At 37.2% G+C, this 15,064-nt stretch overlaps 1 protein-coding gene across 4 annotated transcripts in view; it reads left to right on the forward strand.

The window, feature by feature from the left end:
- The window catches only part of CASD1 (CAS1 domain containing 1), a 29,227-nt gene extending 14,277 nt beyond the window's left edge, over positions 1-14,950 (forward strand). For 3 of the 4 annotated variants that reach the window (XM_069006855.1, XM_069006854.1, XM_069006853.1), the window contains exons 8-18: positions 1,521-1,735; positions 2,703-3,128; positions 3,528-3,617; positions 4,184-4,303; positions 5,255-5,411; positions 6,937-7,016; positions 7,869-7,970; positions 9,217-9,357; positions 9,901-9,978; positions 10,965-11,057; positions 12,072-14,949. In XM_069006855.1, the coding sequence (XP_068862956.1) occupies positions 1,521-1,735; positions 2,703-3,128; positions 3,528-3,617; positions 4,184-4,303; positions 5,255-5,411; positions 6,937-7,016; positions 7,869-7,970; positions 9,217-9,357; positions 9,901-9,978; positions 10,965-11,057; positions 12,072-12,338 (1,769 nt within the window). In that variant the 3' untranslated portion in view covers positions 12,339-14,949. Of the gene's footprint in view, positions 1-1,520; positions 1,736-2,702; positions 3,129-3,527; positions 3,618-4,183; positions 4,304-5,254; positions 5,412-6,936; positions 7,017-7,868; positions 7,971-9,216; positions 9,358-9,900; positions 9,979-10,964; positions 11,058-12,071 lie in introns of all 4 variants that reach the window. The other variant, XM_069006852.1, reaches the window with a different exon arrangement.
- Positions 14,951-15,064: the final 114 nt, after the last annotated feature.

The following is a 15,064-nucleotide window of genomic DNA, read 5'->3' on the forward strand; positions in this document are numbered from 1 at the left end:
GCTGATACCTAAATAGCTGTTACTAGTGATAGAGATTTCAAAGCTCTGGCAGGAAAAACTTGCACTATGAACTCTTAATTCTTTGTTAGCTTACTCTCAGACTCAACATGCCAGGTCTATTCTCCCTGTGCTGTGCTCCATACATACCTCCTGGGAGTCAAGAACACAAGTGCATGCAACAGCAGTATTCCTGTGGTTTTGTTCAATTGAATTTTCAGATTATATTAATTATAGGAGAGGTTGAACAGGTGTGTCCTCTGTGTGTGTCTGGAATGAATAGACACACTCCTGAGAGTATAGAGAATTTAAGTCTCTAGAATGAAACTTGTTTCTCTACCCTGTGATGAGAAATCATGGCTCACAATGAGTCAGTGAAATTTTTATTATGGCACCAAGCTTACATTGTTTTGCTTTTCTTCAATAAAACTAAACTATTTCCCTGAAACTGAAGAATGAGCTCATAGGTAGAATTTTCTCCTGGTTCCTCTGTCACAGAACATGGCATTTTAGATTATCATCACCTTAGTTAGAAGCATAGGCAGATTTTGAGCAATATACCCAGCTGTACCCTTACAGTCACATCCAAGTGCCTATCAAAGGTGGTTCTAGAGGTAAATCTGAATAAACAAATCAGTCTTCTCCCATTCCTTTCAAAACCATGTTTATTTATACCAGAAGCAATTGACTGTCAGACATGTCCCACCATCCTCTTGCTAAGGATCTGGTCCATTTAGGTAATCTCTGAGTGTCTTAATGGCCCAAATGGGAAGAGAAGCAGTCTGTACACAGAGTTGTCTAGACATTGGTTATCCAAACATAGGCGTGAGGTAGCTAAAGTAAATCTGCATCTCACAGAATGTGTCACAGCAGCAGCTTTTCACAGGAACCTTATGACCTCCAGCTGACCTTTTGATCTAGAACCCCGTATCACTTTATTTTAAGCTTTACATGATTTCTGAAGCCTGTAGGCAATTAAGTCGACCCTTTTTTCTGTAAAACTGAGATTCTGCCATCAGTTAAACTGGAATCAGTAGGAGCAAGTGGAATATGTTTGTGGCCTATCACTTAGGAGAAATGAGCTGGTTTTTTCCCCCAGAAACTAGAGGGTTTGAGAAAGTTGTTTGTTTTTTTTTTTTTTGTATGTCTGTTCTGGTGCCTGTCTTCTGCCCTCTTTCCTTTAGAGTCTTCTCTTGGGAGGTTCTGTTGCTGAGAGAAAGCATAAGCAGCTCTGAACTCCAGCATTATGTGCTTTTCCTGGATTCAGATAATTAAGCAAGCATTCATGTCTGGCCAGAGCTTTCTAACCTACAAGTCCATATGCATTAATAGGGAATGGTGATAAGAACATTTCATTGTAAGCAACTCTAGTAACTGTAGCAGTCATTTATTCCTGTACATTTTTTCTGTACAATTAAACAATTGTGACCTCTTAAATGAAAGTAGCCTGTGCAACTTGAGCTAAGGAACCTCTTTGACAAGTAGAAGACTAATGTGTTCATTCTTTGTCCTTGCAAATTCAGATCCTGTTTATGAAGATATGCTGAGTGAAAATCGGAAAATGATCACTAATGAGAAAATAGATGCTTATAATGAAGCAGCTGTTCGGATTCTGAACAGCAGCTCCCGAAATTCCAAAGCTAAAGTTAAAGTGTTCAGTGTATCAAAATTGATAGCACAAGAAACTATCATGAAGTCTGCAGATGGCCTGCATCTCCCTGAATCAAGCAGAGATACAGTAAGTGTTTTTATCACTGGTCAACATTAAAAGTATTAATAGTAAAAGAAGATCTGAAGCGAATGCTCTGAAATTGCAAACAATATGGGTGTAATGAGAACTGCATTTGTCAGGGAATTTTGTTCAGAAAATCCCAGTGGGTGGGAGTGCAGTCAGTTTTATAGGCATTTTTAAAAAAATAGCAAATGCAATAGTGCATAACTATTTTAAAATAGCTGTTAATCCACTAGATCTTTTAGAACCTGAGTGCAAACTTCATGTTTTCATGTGTGTGAATGAGTTAAGGTGGTAATGACTTGTAAAGCAGTGCTAAGAAGTAAGTCTTAAATTTTCCCCTTTGTGTCCAGAAAATTTGGTTTGGTAGGGAGTATGAAGAAGATAACAAACAGTATAGACCTTCCTGGTTGCATGGAGTGCCTCTGACTTTATTTCTTCTCTTTTACTAACCAATATATATATGCATGCAGTGAGCCCCTCTGAGCTTTTCAGTCTGCCCTTTATTTGAAAGAGCTCTCCCATCATGTCACTTTTGGTTCCACTCCTTTGCAGGTTTCCATTGCTTGAAAGTACTGGATGAACTAAATGTCATCTTACCACATGTTTCAGTCTCACTGTCATGTTTTAGAGACTTGTCTTACTGTGCCCCTTTAGGACCATAGCTAGTGAGCTATTTTTCATTTATAGACCTTCTGCATCCAGTAGAGAGAATCCTCCTGTTCTAGGATTAGGCATTTTTGCTTACCTCTAGAAGCTCAAGTATTTTTTTTTTTTTGGAAGAGGTGTTTTGACTGGACTATTGAATGCAACTGGGTATAAAGTGGGACTGGAAGATTTTATCTTTGTAATGATAAGGGAGAATTGCATGGTTTATGTCAGTGTGTGATGCAGAAGAAAATTTCTTTTGATGGAAATGTTAACTTTTTTATTAGAAATTTAATACCAAAACTGCTTATTTTTTTTTTTACAGAATGCAATGATACTTATGAATGTCTACTGCAATAAAATAATGAAGCCCATTGATGGCTCCTGCTGCCAGCCTCAGCCTCCTCTCACTCTGATACAGAAGATAGCTTTCTGTTTCTTTACTTTGTCCATTATTGGATATTTAATTATCAGCTTAATTCATCGGAATAATTATCGGAAGAACAAATCATGCACTGATTTGGAAAGTGGAGAGGAGAAGAAACCTGCCATCAGCACACCTAACATTTCTACTTTAGAGATGCTCTTACAATGCTTTTGCAAACTTGGTCTAATCATGACCTATTTTTATCTGTGTGACAGAGCAAATCTTTTCATGAAGGAAAATAAATTTTACACACATTCATCTTTCTTCATACCAATCGTCTATATCTTGGTTTTGGGGGTATTTTATACTGAAAATACCAAAGAGGTAATGATCACCTTGACATCCTGCTTAAAATGTTGTTTCCCAATTTGTATGTGAAATAACCAATTGCTAAGTATTTAATTTTTCAAAGTCAGTATAACTCATCTGCAAAAAATGCTTTCTCAAGCAGTATAATGTTTGCATAGAATTAGATGCAAAGGCCTTTTGAAGCCATATGGGTGTGACCACTTTAGTCATTCACACTCTTTCAAACTGGAATTGATCAGAGCTCAGCTGTAAGAGAGTGTAAATCATGCTAAATCTGTGTCCACTAGACAAGACTTTTACAGTTGAGATCATTTACCCATAAAGTGGTTTATTGTTTTGAACCTTTTCTCCTCATTTTGTAGATGTTCGTTGTTCTTTTTGGAATAGCAACACTCTTGTTTTGTTTTGCATTAGACTAAAGTGTTAAATAGAGAACAGACTGATGAATGGAAGGGCTGGATGCAACTTGTTATTTTGATTTATCATATCTCTGGAGCAAGCACTGTAAGTGATTTGAATTTTTTTTTTTTTTTTTTTTTTAGTGGGAATGCAATTTGGGTATGTTGTTTCAAAAGAAAGATAGTGTAAATGGGCATTAGAACTGAATAGAATGAATAAGTAATGCTGTTGTTCCAGAAGTTTTAAACATGGCATTAGCAGAGTTAGTTTTTCTCTCTAAGTGTAGATTTGATTGATAAAAACATATATGTTACTTGACCAGTGAAAAAATGCATTTGTTTCCTCTGTGTGGAATATTACATTAATTTATTTTTAATTGCTAGCAACTTGAACCTGCTGAAGGTGAGCTTTCAAGGAGCCTGTCTTCAGTCTCTCGTAACTAGTAATAGAATATGGCAAGTGTAGAGCAATAAAGAGAAGAAATTGATTTTAACATCAGAGGTTGGGACACCAAAAGAACTTAGTAAGAAATAGGGCAGTGTACCACAGTGTTTCTTTTCTTAGTTCAATGTGATTTACTGCAATGCAGAAATAGCTTAAAATAGAGGGGGAAAGGAAAGCCCAAACATTTACATGGCCATTTATAAAAGGTACTTTATTTTTCTCAACAGTTTTTGCCTGTGTACATGCACATTCGAGTTCTGGTTGCTGCGTATCTGTTTCAAACAGGTTATGGGCACTTCTCATATTTTTGGATAAAAGGGGACTTTGGTGTATACAGAGTGTGTCAGGTAAGAATATCTGCCTACTATTTTTATAAATAAATTTGTTCAGATAGCAAAATATCCATAATATGTCCATACTTTCTAAATAATGTGATATCAGATCAGTTAACCAAGGTTTAAACAATAAAAATGGCTGTTGTGTCTATGTAATCTGATCTGTTTAGTTGGTAGTGTTTATCTAATACAAACTTAAACCATATAAATGATATTTACAATGTAAAATTGCAAGTATGTACCCTCTGAAATATCAAGACAAGTATTTGCTAATAGCAATGGAATTTCCATTGCATTAGCAATTTACAATATATAGCAATACATGAGTAACAAGCCAGGTGGGCTTCCAAAGACAGTGTATTGAAGCCTACATTTATTAATAAAGAAAAATAATTTTCACACCATAACAATACTGTCGAACATACCTGGTTTAGTGGCTTCCCTTCCAGGTTTTGCAGCATATACTGTAGCAGTTTACTTTTTTTTCCTAGTGTGTATTTTCTATTGCTGTGAAGTCTTGCATTGTCCTGTAACTCAGGTCACTGTCCCTATTAAATATATGTTTACAGCCTGGTAGTGGCATTACCCTGGCTTTAACTGAGCTAGCCCTGGTAGCTATGGGAGTGAAAAAACAGGGACATTAACAGCATCCAGCAACTGGAATACTTGGTCCCTAGCCTGAGAAGTAGTCAGATCTGGTTAACCTTGTTTTCATTGCAATCTCTAAGCAAGCAGGCCAGGGTAGGACAGGTCCAGAACCACATAATCAACCTGCAGTCTTCCATTGCCCTGCTGATGTTCCCTGTACTACTTTATCCGTGCTTCAATCGAAATACAATCAGCATGTGAGATATAACATACATAGATGTTTTTGTGTAGTGTTAAAGGAACATGCCCTCATCTTTCTCAGCTTTGCCTCCCAGTTTATATATCCTCTGTCTTTTGTCCTCTGACACCCCCCAGGTTTTATTTCGTCTCAATTTCTTGGTTGTGGTACTGTGCATAGTGATGGACCGACCCTACCAGTTCTACTACTTTGTGCCATTAGTCACTGTCTGGTTTATGATCATTTATGCCACCTTAGCTGTATGGCCTCAGATTGTTCAGAAAAAAGCAAATGGTAAGATTTTTTTTTCCTTTTTGCTATAATGGCAAATTATAGCAAATTATAAAAATTATAGAAATGGCATTCTTAGTAGATCTCAGTCTTTTTGTTAGTCAAAATACATTAAACAGCTGCTCACAGAAATACTCTGTCATAGATGAATTAGGTCAGTTGAAAAATGTTAACAGCTGATAACAGAACTCTGCCTCTGGTTACAGTCAGATTAGAATGCTTTTTAATAGGCTTTGATCATCAGAAATGTGTTTTATTAATAATGTAATATTAGTATTGAATGGAAATGAAAATCATAGGTTGCAGTGTCTGTGCTTGCTGAGGCGGTGTCTGTCGTATGCTCGTGGGTGCAGTGTGAACAGGGCGTGTTTAGATTTCTTGTTCTGTGTTGCCAAGGTGTCTGTCCATCTTGAGCACCAATTCTGCCTTAGCTGGCCAAATAAGAACATGGGGCTGGCTATCCTAGTATCTAAGATTAAGTGAGCTATCAGAAGTATGTCTTGTGATACAAATATTTACAATAAAAACTGAAGTGAAATCTCAGTTTATGTGTTGCAGTTCATTGAAAAGCTGTAAAGCATGTGATAAATGCTTATTATTTAATTCACCTAAATTAGAACTAAAACCTTAAAAGCCTTAAGTCCTCATTCCCTATTGATGGAGGAATATCCCCATTTTATAGCCTGAAGATATGACAATGAAATATACTAAAATATACTAGGAATAGATGCTGCAAAAATGCACTTAAAGAGTAGTTTTACAAGGTACCTCAAGGGCAGGTATCTTCAATTTAATTTATTTTTCTGTGAAGGCACTTCTCTTCCAGAAACCGAGAAATTACCCTTGTGTACTTCGGAGCAATAGTGTACTGTGAAACTAGAAAATCTTTCAATGACAACTTTCAGTTGTTTATGAGCCTGTTCACAGCTGCCAATTTATATGGCAGGAGGGGGAGATGATCTCTGTTGCAGTGTTGAGGCTTGGGTAGAGCTTAATACCAGTCTACAGCTTTGAGGAGCAGTTTCTCAGGCTTGTTTTAACAAGATAATTGCCCTTAATGACCTGCAGTTGAACTTTGAAGTAAAACTAGTATCCCAAAGTTTACAATATTTGCACTACTTGTTTCACATGACAAACAACGGGCATTTTTATATATATATTTATTTACATTCACTTAGAGTAAGGACTGCCTGTGCAGAGTGTTTGGGAAAGCAGAGGTTTTAAAATAGTGTTTCTGTTTGAGCACCTGAATTCTCTTCTTTATGTATGTTGTCCCTGTCTTAGACATGAGGCTTAGTTTAGGCTTAATAGGTTGTTAATTGCTGTGAATGTTTATTTTAATGGCTTAAAGTAAAATTTAAATGTAGATAGTGATAAAATATTGCTGGTAATATTTTAATATTTATTTATTTATGAACGGATCTATTACAAAGCATAACTACACTAAATAATTGGCACTTATTATTTAATGTGTCCTGGGGTTTGCTATTGAAAAATTAATGACAGTATAATGATATTTCTTCCTCAGGGAACTGCCTATGGCACTTTGGTTTACTGCTGAAACTGATTTGCTTACTGACATGTATATATTTTCTGTCATATTCTCAGGTTAGTAAATCCTGGCTATATTTATCCTTAATGACCTAAGAGTTTATTATTACCTGTCTCTATATTTTAATGTGCTCTCAATATGTACATTTGCTCCAGTATCATAAATACAGAAGAAAAAAAAAGAAACTTTTGATTTCTTTTCATGTTTGAATTGGTGTGGGTGCTGGAAAAAAACCACAATTGTGTGTCTTACTCATTGGTTTGTTATGTTTGACATATTTTAAATGTACTGCAGTGAATGTAGTAAATACAAGGGGCTGTGCTTTGGGTTTGAGGTGGGGTTTTTTGATGTGCTTAGAGCTACTGGGTTTTGCCAGCATATGGTGATGCTTATGGTGGTATGGTGATAATGAAGTTCTGTGTCTTTGGCTTTGATACGTCATCACAAGATTGGTTCTCAGGCTAAATTAGCAACTCCCTGCATGCTGTAAGTACTGCTGACAGAAGTCAGGGCAGAGTTTGTCACTCCAGGATCCTACAGGGGGGTTGTGTGGTTTTAATCCCTCACTGGTTTTCAGCCTGTTGAACTGTGGTCTTCTTTGAACTGTGGAGTGCATATTCCTTGTCACAACATCTCAGTGGATCTCTCCCTTTGAGAGCAGTACAAAATGGAAGGCATGCTAATACCTTAAGGAGAGGCAAAACTGAAACTCTTTCCTGTGAAGAAGTTTTTTCTCTTTTTTTTTCTTTTTTTTGTGAGGGAAAGGCTTCTAAGGAATCCTGTTATTTTTCTAATGCCCTGTAGCTAGCAAAATAAGGATAGAATAATATTAAACATGTTATTGATGTAAATTTAGTAAATACAGTTGACATCAGTGTTAATGCTTTTGCCATGTTTATCTTTCACAGGGTGCATTTGAGAAGATATTTTCATTTTGGCCATTGTCCAAGTGTTTTGAACTGAATGGGAATGTCTATGAATGGTGGTTTAGGTGGAAGCTGGATCGCTATGTATGTAACATTTGCATAAATTTATACTGGTCTTTTAAGTGCGTGTTTTGATTTGTGGGAGGAGGGAGGGTTGTTTTCCTTTCCTCCAGAGAAAATAGGAGTTTGCCTCAGTGCGCCCAATTTAGTCTTGCAAATGTCTATCAAAGCCTTGCTTACAAGATGGAGGTTGATTTATTTGCTTCTGGATTTAAAAATTGAAGTATAAAGTATCCTACATCTGTCTTTTCTCAAAAATTTTACTGTGAACATGTGACACCTGTAGCATTTCAAGTTGTTGAAATACAAGGAAAATTACTGTAGTAGCATTTTTAATAATACTTCTTGGAAGTTGTATCAGTTAAGGATATATTTCTTTTAAGGTAACATTTAAAACATTAAAATCAGGGTCTTGGTTCCCAAACCAGACTATTGTACATATTTTTAAATGGTTTTCCACTGGGAAAGTGCTTTCCTTCCAGTTATTGACCCTACAGTGTGGGGGAATAGAACAGGGAGACATTGGTCTTTTTTTCTTTCCTTCTTGGCAGAGGTAAGTGGAGTTTCTAAGATGGAAGCCTTCATGTGCTAAACTTACCCTTAGTGGGGTCAGGGGCACACATCTCCCGCTGGGGTCTCTGGGAGGTGAAATCTGGGATGCAGAGCATTGTCACACCCGGGGCTCCCCAGCAGCAGCTTGGCTGCTGTGAGCAGTGTGGGTTGGGTGGTGCTGCTAAGAGCAAAGCTCAGAATAAATACAGAGGACAAGCACTGCATGGGCCTGAAACAGCCTTGTGTTGCCAGCTAATGAGAACTTGGCATAAGATTGTAAAACACTCTGTTGAAGAATTGTATCTGTGAGAGAGGGAAGCACTTGTCCTGCTTCGTGAATGTTTTCACCTGCCAGCTTGGGAGAAAGCCAGAGACTCGTGGTTTTTCTCCAGAGAAAGCCTTTTTCAGTGGTGGCATAGATTGCAAAGGGAATAGTAGGTACTTGAAAGCTTCTTGAAATTTTATCATCTTGTCTTTAATGCTCTCTGAAGCTTAGTAAAGGTTCTTTATTTGTAGGTTTTGAGTTGAGTTAAAAATGCAGTTTATGGCTATCTCACATAGAAAATCTGGTTTTGTTTGCTTCAGCAAATCTGGGAAAGGACCTTTTGAAACATAGCTTTAAAAATACTTTTTCTGGTAGTATTTCTATTAAGAGTTTATACCTGAAGTACTTGTAAAAGTCATGTAATATTCATTGCATTCCGTTTGTCTTTTACAGGTGGTTTTTCATGGGATGCTGTTTGCTTTTATTTATCTGGCATTGCAGAAACGTCAGATGATATCAGAAGGAAAAGGAGATCCTCTTTTCTCCAACAGAGTTTCAAATGTTTTATTATTTATTTCAATTGTGTCCTTTTTGGTAAGTGTCTATTATAACCTAGTATAATCAGGTTTGTAAATATCTGAAAAATAAGTTTTCCAATGTTCTTGTTTAGTCAATATTATCTAATACAAACCTTGAAAAATCAAACCTTTATCTGGAAATATTTCAGCTGATTTTTTTCTGTACAGCCCTACCTATCTAGTCACTAAAATATTTTTCTGTTCAGTCAGATGTAGATGAAAACATCATTACTCTTTCAGTTCATTGCAAAGCTTAAAAGAAAATTGGATCATAAAAATAACATGGTAGATAACACAGCTCTTATCTCCACACTTGATTGCTTATCTATTTTTGATGAAAAAAAGTTGTACTAATAATTATTCATCAGATAAGTATTCATCAGTTGCAAAGGAGAATTTGAGAGAAACACAAAACTTAAGTCATGTAGTTTTTTTTTCTTAGTGTCCCACATCTCAGTGAACCAACTAATACTAAAGCAATTCAAAACAGCATGCTCTTGTTTCATTTTTAAATGTTACATATAATTGCTACACAGACTAATTTTTTAATATCTTTTAGACCTACTCTATTTGGGCTAGTAGCTGTAAAAACAAGACAGAGTGCAATGAGCTACATCCTTCTGTTTCTGTGGTGCAGGTAATTATTAGTGCTTTTGAGTACGGTGCTAGAATCTAGTCTGTTCTTACTTGGGCTTTTTTAAAAATTGCTTTAAAATATATTTGTGCTTTAGCATGGAATGTCAGACATTAAGCTTCATTCCCATGTCTGAAAGTGAAAAAGAGTTTAACAACACTGGTCAGTTTTTCTTTGCCTTTAAGCACTGAAATTGCACACTGTGATTGTGCTTTTGATTTATCTGGATGTCCTTAGTGTAGGTTTCATATGCACTGTTTAAGTCCAAACCCAACTTTTGACTATTTGCATGGCAGTGGAAAAGAAGAAAGCTGTGGAGGGGAAGAAAGGTGTAGAAAAGCATGAGTGTTTGGGAGGTATTGGTGTAGGAAGCAGCCTATGGGACCCTCTAGTCGCTTTCAGGCAGGGAAGAGGTGGGCCACAGGGCCATCCATGTGGTTTTCTTAAATTTAGATTTTCCTCCTGCTGTGTCCCCTGCCCCACTATACCCCAGCTGTCTCATTCTGTGCCCTGTTTCTTTTCTCATTAATTTTTCCTGCTCTCTTGAGGGGCAGCACGTGGGACATGATTTTTTAATATTAATTTGTCCATCTTGCACCCTTTCTTTAAAAATTGAGGGTTAACTCAGATTTGTGGCCACCTTCATTTTATGCTGGCATGGTGAAACATGTTTATGACCGTGCCTAGTAAGCATATAGTAACATCTGTCAGCATCAAGGCCATGATTTTACTGGAGATATAAATGTGACTTGCTATTCTGTAAGAATATGTGTAAAATATTTTTATTTTCAATACCTACTTTATTAAGTATAACCTGCATTGATTTCTGTTTGGTTTATATTTTTATTAGCTTTTAAATAAATTTTAATGCATGATGCACTTCACCTAGTGCAGTGAAAATGGATACACCTTTTATGTGTTTGCAATCAATCAGCTTGTCATCCACAGTCACTTTTTTTGTTTTACCTTTTTTTTTTTTACAAACAAAGATTTTAGCATTCATCCTCATCAGGAACATTCCCGGATATGTGCGATCTGTTTATAGCTCATTCTTCGCATGGTTTGGCAAAATTTCTTTAGAGGTAAGTAGAATGGCCAGAAGTACAGTGAATTAAAACTTGGAAATGTAAAGTGATGCAATTGTCTAGATTGGAATATAACACATAAATAGAGAAACCATTTATTGGCTTAATGAGTACCATGCTGTTGTGTTTGACCTATTTTGTTTTTACAGTTTTTGTTGCGCTTAAAAATCATGGCTGTAATAGCAATATCACAGTACCAAGCTTAATTCTTGTGCTGTTTTAGGGGATGGGGTGATTTAAGGTTGTGAGAGTGGGGATTAAATGCTGGAGAATGCTGTGAGGTGTATGCAGTTGGAAGATAAAAATTTAGGCCAGTTGAAGAATTTGCATGAATTATACTTACTAGTGTAAGTACACTTATAAATGTGCTTGCCCTAGATAGCTTCTTGTGACTAATAAAGAAATGTACCATAACAAATAAACCCCTTCTTAATACAAATGTTACCTTGTTCCATTAAGTGTGTATTTTGAAACAGTAGGAATTATCTTGCTTCCCATTTTATTTGCTGTTTAGTGATATTAAATGTGACATTTTATTGTATTACTAAAATATATTTATAGGAGAAACTCATTGCAATACAGTGTATCTGGAGTACAGGATTTTGTGAGGTTTTTTTAAGGGTCACATTTCACTCTTCCAATTCCTGGTGAACTTTAGGTGCTCCAGGGAGCTGGAGTGCATTCATCAGTAGGTGAAGCATTCTCTCTTATTTGCAGGCACATCAGTTCAGATCCTCACCAGAGACAGTAACTGAGGGAGGCAGATTCTCCCCTGCTCTGATGGAATGTATCCAGTGTTCCCCTGAGCCATATTTGGTTAAGGGCCAAGCAAACCCATTTCACTTTGTGATTTAACAAGCTCATAGTTTTGTTTTGTATCAAAGACATGTGGAAAACAGCTTCTTACTGAAGCAGAAGTGTGTCAGTTGATGCAATAGTAATTGCATGGGTTTGGATTAGTAAAAATATTTACATATATAAGTACTGTTAAGCTTTTTTTTTTTTTTTCAGCTTTTCATTTGCCAATACCATATTTGGCTGGCAGCAGACACAAAGGGGATCTTGGTGCTCATTCCTGGATATCCAATGTTTAACGTTCTTGTCAGCACTTTCATATTTGTGTGCGTGGCACATGAGATTTCTCAGATCACTAATGATCTAGCACAGATTGTGGTTCCTAAAGATAACTCAACTCTGCTGAAAAGGTTGCTATGCATAGCTGGATTTTTTTCTGGACTACACTTCTTCTCAGCAATGCAAGATCAGTCAAGGCATTAACTTGGAAACTTTCTTCAGGTTTACTTTGTGTCTGCCTGAACAAAAATTCTCAACTGGAGGTACAAGAAGACATTTAAATTAAGCGTGTGGAAAATGTATATAGTGGAAATGTACATATTTTGTGTGGAAATAGCCTTCTCAAATAATCTGAGAAACAAGAGTGCACTGTACAGAATTGCATGTGAAAACGAGTCTTTTCTACTGGATGTTTGTTTCTGTTTACATATCTGTTGAAACGGGACACGTTGAGCAGTATCACGGGCGTGTCACAGGCTGCAGCTGGCACTGGGGGAGCCGCCGGCGAGGGGCTGTTCCAGCGCACGGCGACGCGGGGCACGCGCTGCCATCCTCGGCAGGGAGCAAACGCAGCACACGCGGAGCCTTCGGAGCCAGCGCCCGAGCTGAGCCACCGAAACCAGGGCACTGCTCTGAACAAAGCGGCAATGGCTGCTTAGGAATCAGTGCTTTGGGTGCAAGTGGTAGTACATGTTCTACGAAACCCTTTAGATGTGGAAGTAAAAAGTAATCATCAATTCAGTGATTGAGGATTATATACAAGTTTACATAATATTTGGAGGGTTTTTTAGAAGTTTAAGATGTGTTCAGCAAATACGGCGAATTCTGAGATTAAATTTTTTTATAAAGAAAATTTGGGGTTTTATCCTAAATTATTTGCTTTCTCACAAACTTTCCACTAATTCATTTAACTGTATGTAGTTCTGTATACAACCCCAGTGAACAAACGAATAATTTTCAGACTCAGTTCAAGATGGAAAATTTTTGGAAGTCCCTCCAACCTTTTTCAGTCAGATGGAATCCCGTCATATCCACTCCATCAGATCTTAGGGGAACGGTGATCTTTGACCGTCTCCCTGTGTTTGTAGGTGACCTTGAATTAGGTCTTATTGTGGAACTGGTGCCATACTCTATGCTGTAATAATATTTACATTTAAAAGGATGCAAGTCAATCTGTTGGTATCATGAGGAGGAGGGATTGATGGTCAGCTTTGTTGTATGCAAGTGGTTGAGTCTCAGAATTACAAGTGAAATGAGATTGGAGCTGTTTGGAGAAAACTTTTTTCCCATCCTTTTTAGTAGTGCCCAGTCTTTCTTACTAATTCTTTCCTTTAGCAAAAACCCTGTAATTGAAAGAAATAGTCCTTCAGTGTGGCAGTGACAAGCTGTTATTTATGTTCTACTTATCAGTGAAGTTATGGACATTTCTTGGTTGGTTGTGGGTTTGGTCCAAGTGATAGTTCGACCTCTAGTTGCTTTTTCATTTTATTCTTCTGCTATTATTTGTTAGCAGTCAAAAACATAAGCGCAATATTATTTTCCAAGCATATGTGCAATTATGTATGATTATAAGCAACATGAATCCTAATTTGTACCATATATACTGTCACATGCATGTCTTTGTTCTTATCCCAGGTAAAACATTGAATTCAATCTCACAGCCATGAATGAATGCAAAACAAATTTGTGAAAAGAATGACTTCAATTTCTATTTTTTTGTGTGGTGGAGAACAGTTTCTGTTAAAGAATGACCAGTCATTCATCATGAAAAACAAAAAAGAAATCATTAACTTGCCCCAAATTTAGCAGTTTTACTAAGCCTGCCAGCTGTTTTCAAGATACTGGAAAGAAACTCAGCTGTTTGTTCTGTGTGCATATTACTTCCAATGCTTGGGAATTTAACCTCCTTGATCAATAAATTTGATTGACTGAAGGAAAGTGTGTAGGTGGACACCGTAGTGGGGGATAGCAAGCATAACCTTCATCTATGCCAGTATTATGAGCAACAGGGAACTGTGAGCTTGAGGGATTATTTTTGTTATGTTCTTCACAACTTAAGTATTGTAGATATAATTCTATTTATCTGTTGTACAGACTTGGTTAAAAGATTTATTTTTAATGTTTGAAATAATGCACTTGTTTACTATTACTGTATGTGGGATAAATATATTTTCTTTTCAGGTTATGTAAAAATATGAAGTAATTTAAACATTAAATAAATGTGCTGTGGATGCTTATTTTTGTAATGGGAGCAGCATCATTTAAGTAAAAACTTTCTATTGCTTGACTCCAGCTGCGCTGCAGTTCACTGTATCACAAACCGAGGCAGATGAAATGCAGAAGATTGCTCTGCAGTAAATTGCATGTCCCTGCTCTGATGAAATTACAGCTCCAGTAGCCAAAGCGAGCTCGGGGGCCCTCAGCAGAACTCCGCAGCGGAGGCGTCGGATACTTTCCCTGCCAGGAACTCTGCAACAGAGCTCTGCAGGAAAGCAGAGCAACTGACTTGGCTTTTCTTTGATCTGGCAACATCAAGAAACCAAACCCAACTTTAAGACTTGCCTGAGTTAAGGAATTTAGATTCTACTTTAGCTACTTAAATGCCACTCTCAATAGAAGGGGCTCATTTAGCAAAGGAAGTACCAATCTCTTTAGTCCTGTGACCAGTGACAAAACACAAGGAAATGGCTTAAAGTTGTGTCAGGAGGTTCATGTTGAATATCAGGAAAAGGTTCTTTACCCAGATTGTGGTTGAACAGGCTCCCCTGGGGAAGTGCTAACAGCACCAAGGCTGCCAGAGTTCAAGAAGCATTTGGACAGTGCTCTCAGGCACATGGTGTGACCCTTGGGGATGGTCCTCTGCAGGGCTGGGAGCTGGACGCGACCTTGATGAGTCCCTTCCAAATCAGCATATTCTGTGATTGTGATCC

The sequence above is a fragment of the Aphelocoma coerulescens genome, chromosome 2 (genome assembly GCF_041296385.1).
Source record: "Aphelocoma coerulescens isolate FSJ_1873_10779 chromosome 2, UR_Acoe_1.0, whole genome shotgun sequence".
Lineage (NCBI taxonomy): Eukaryota > Metazoa > Chordata > Aves > Passeriformes > Corvidae > Aphelocoma > Aphelocoma coerulescens.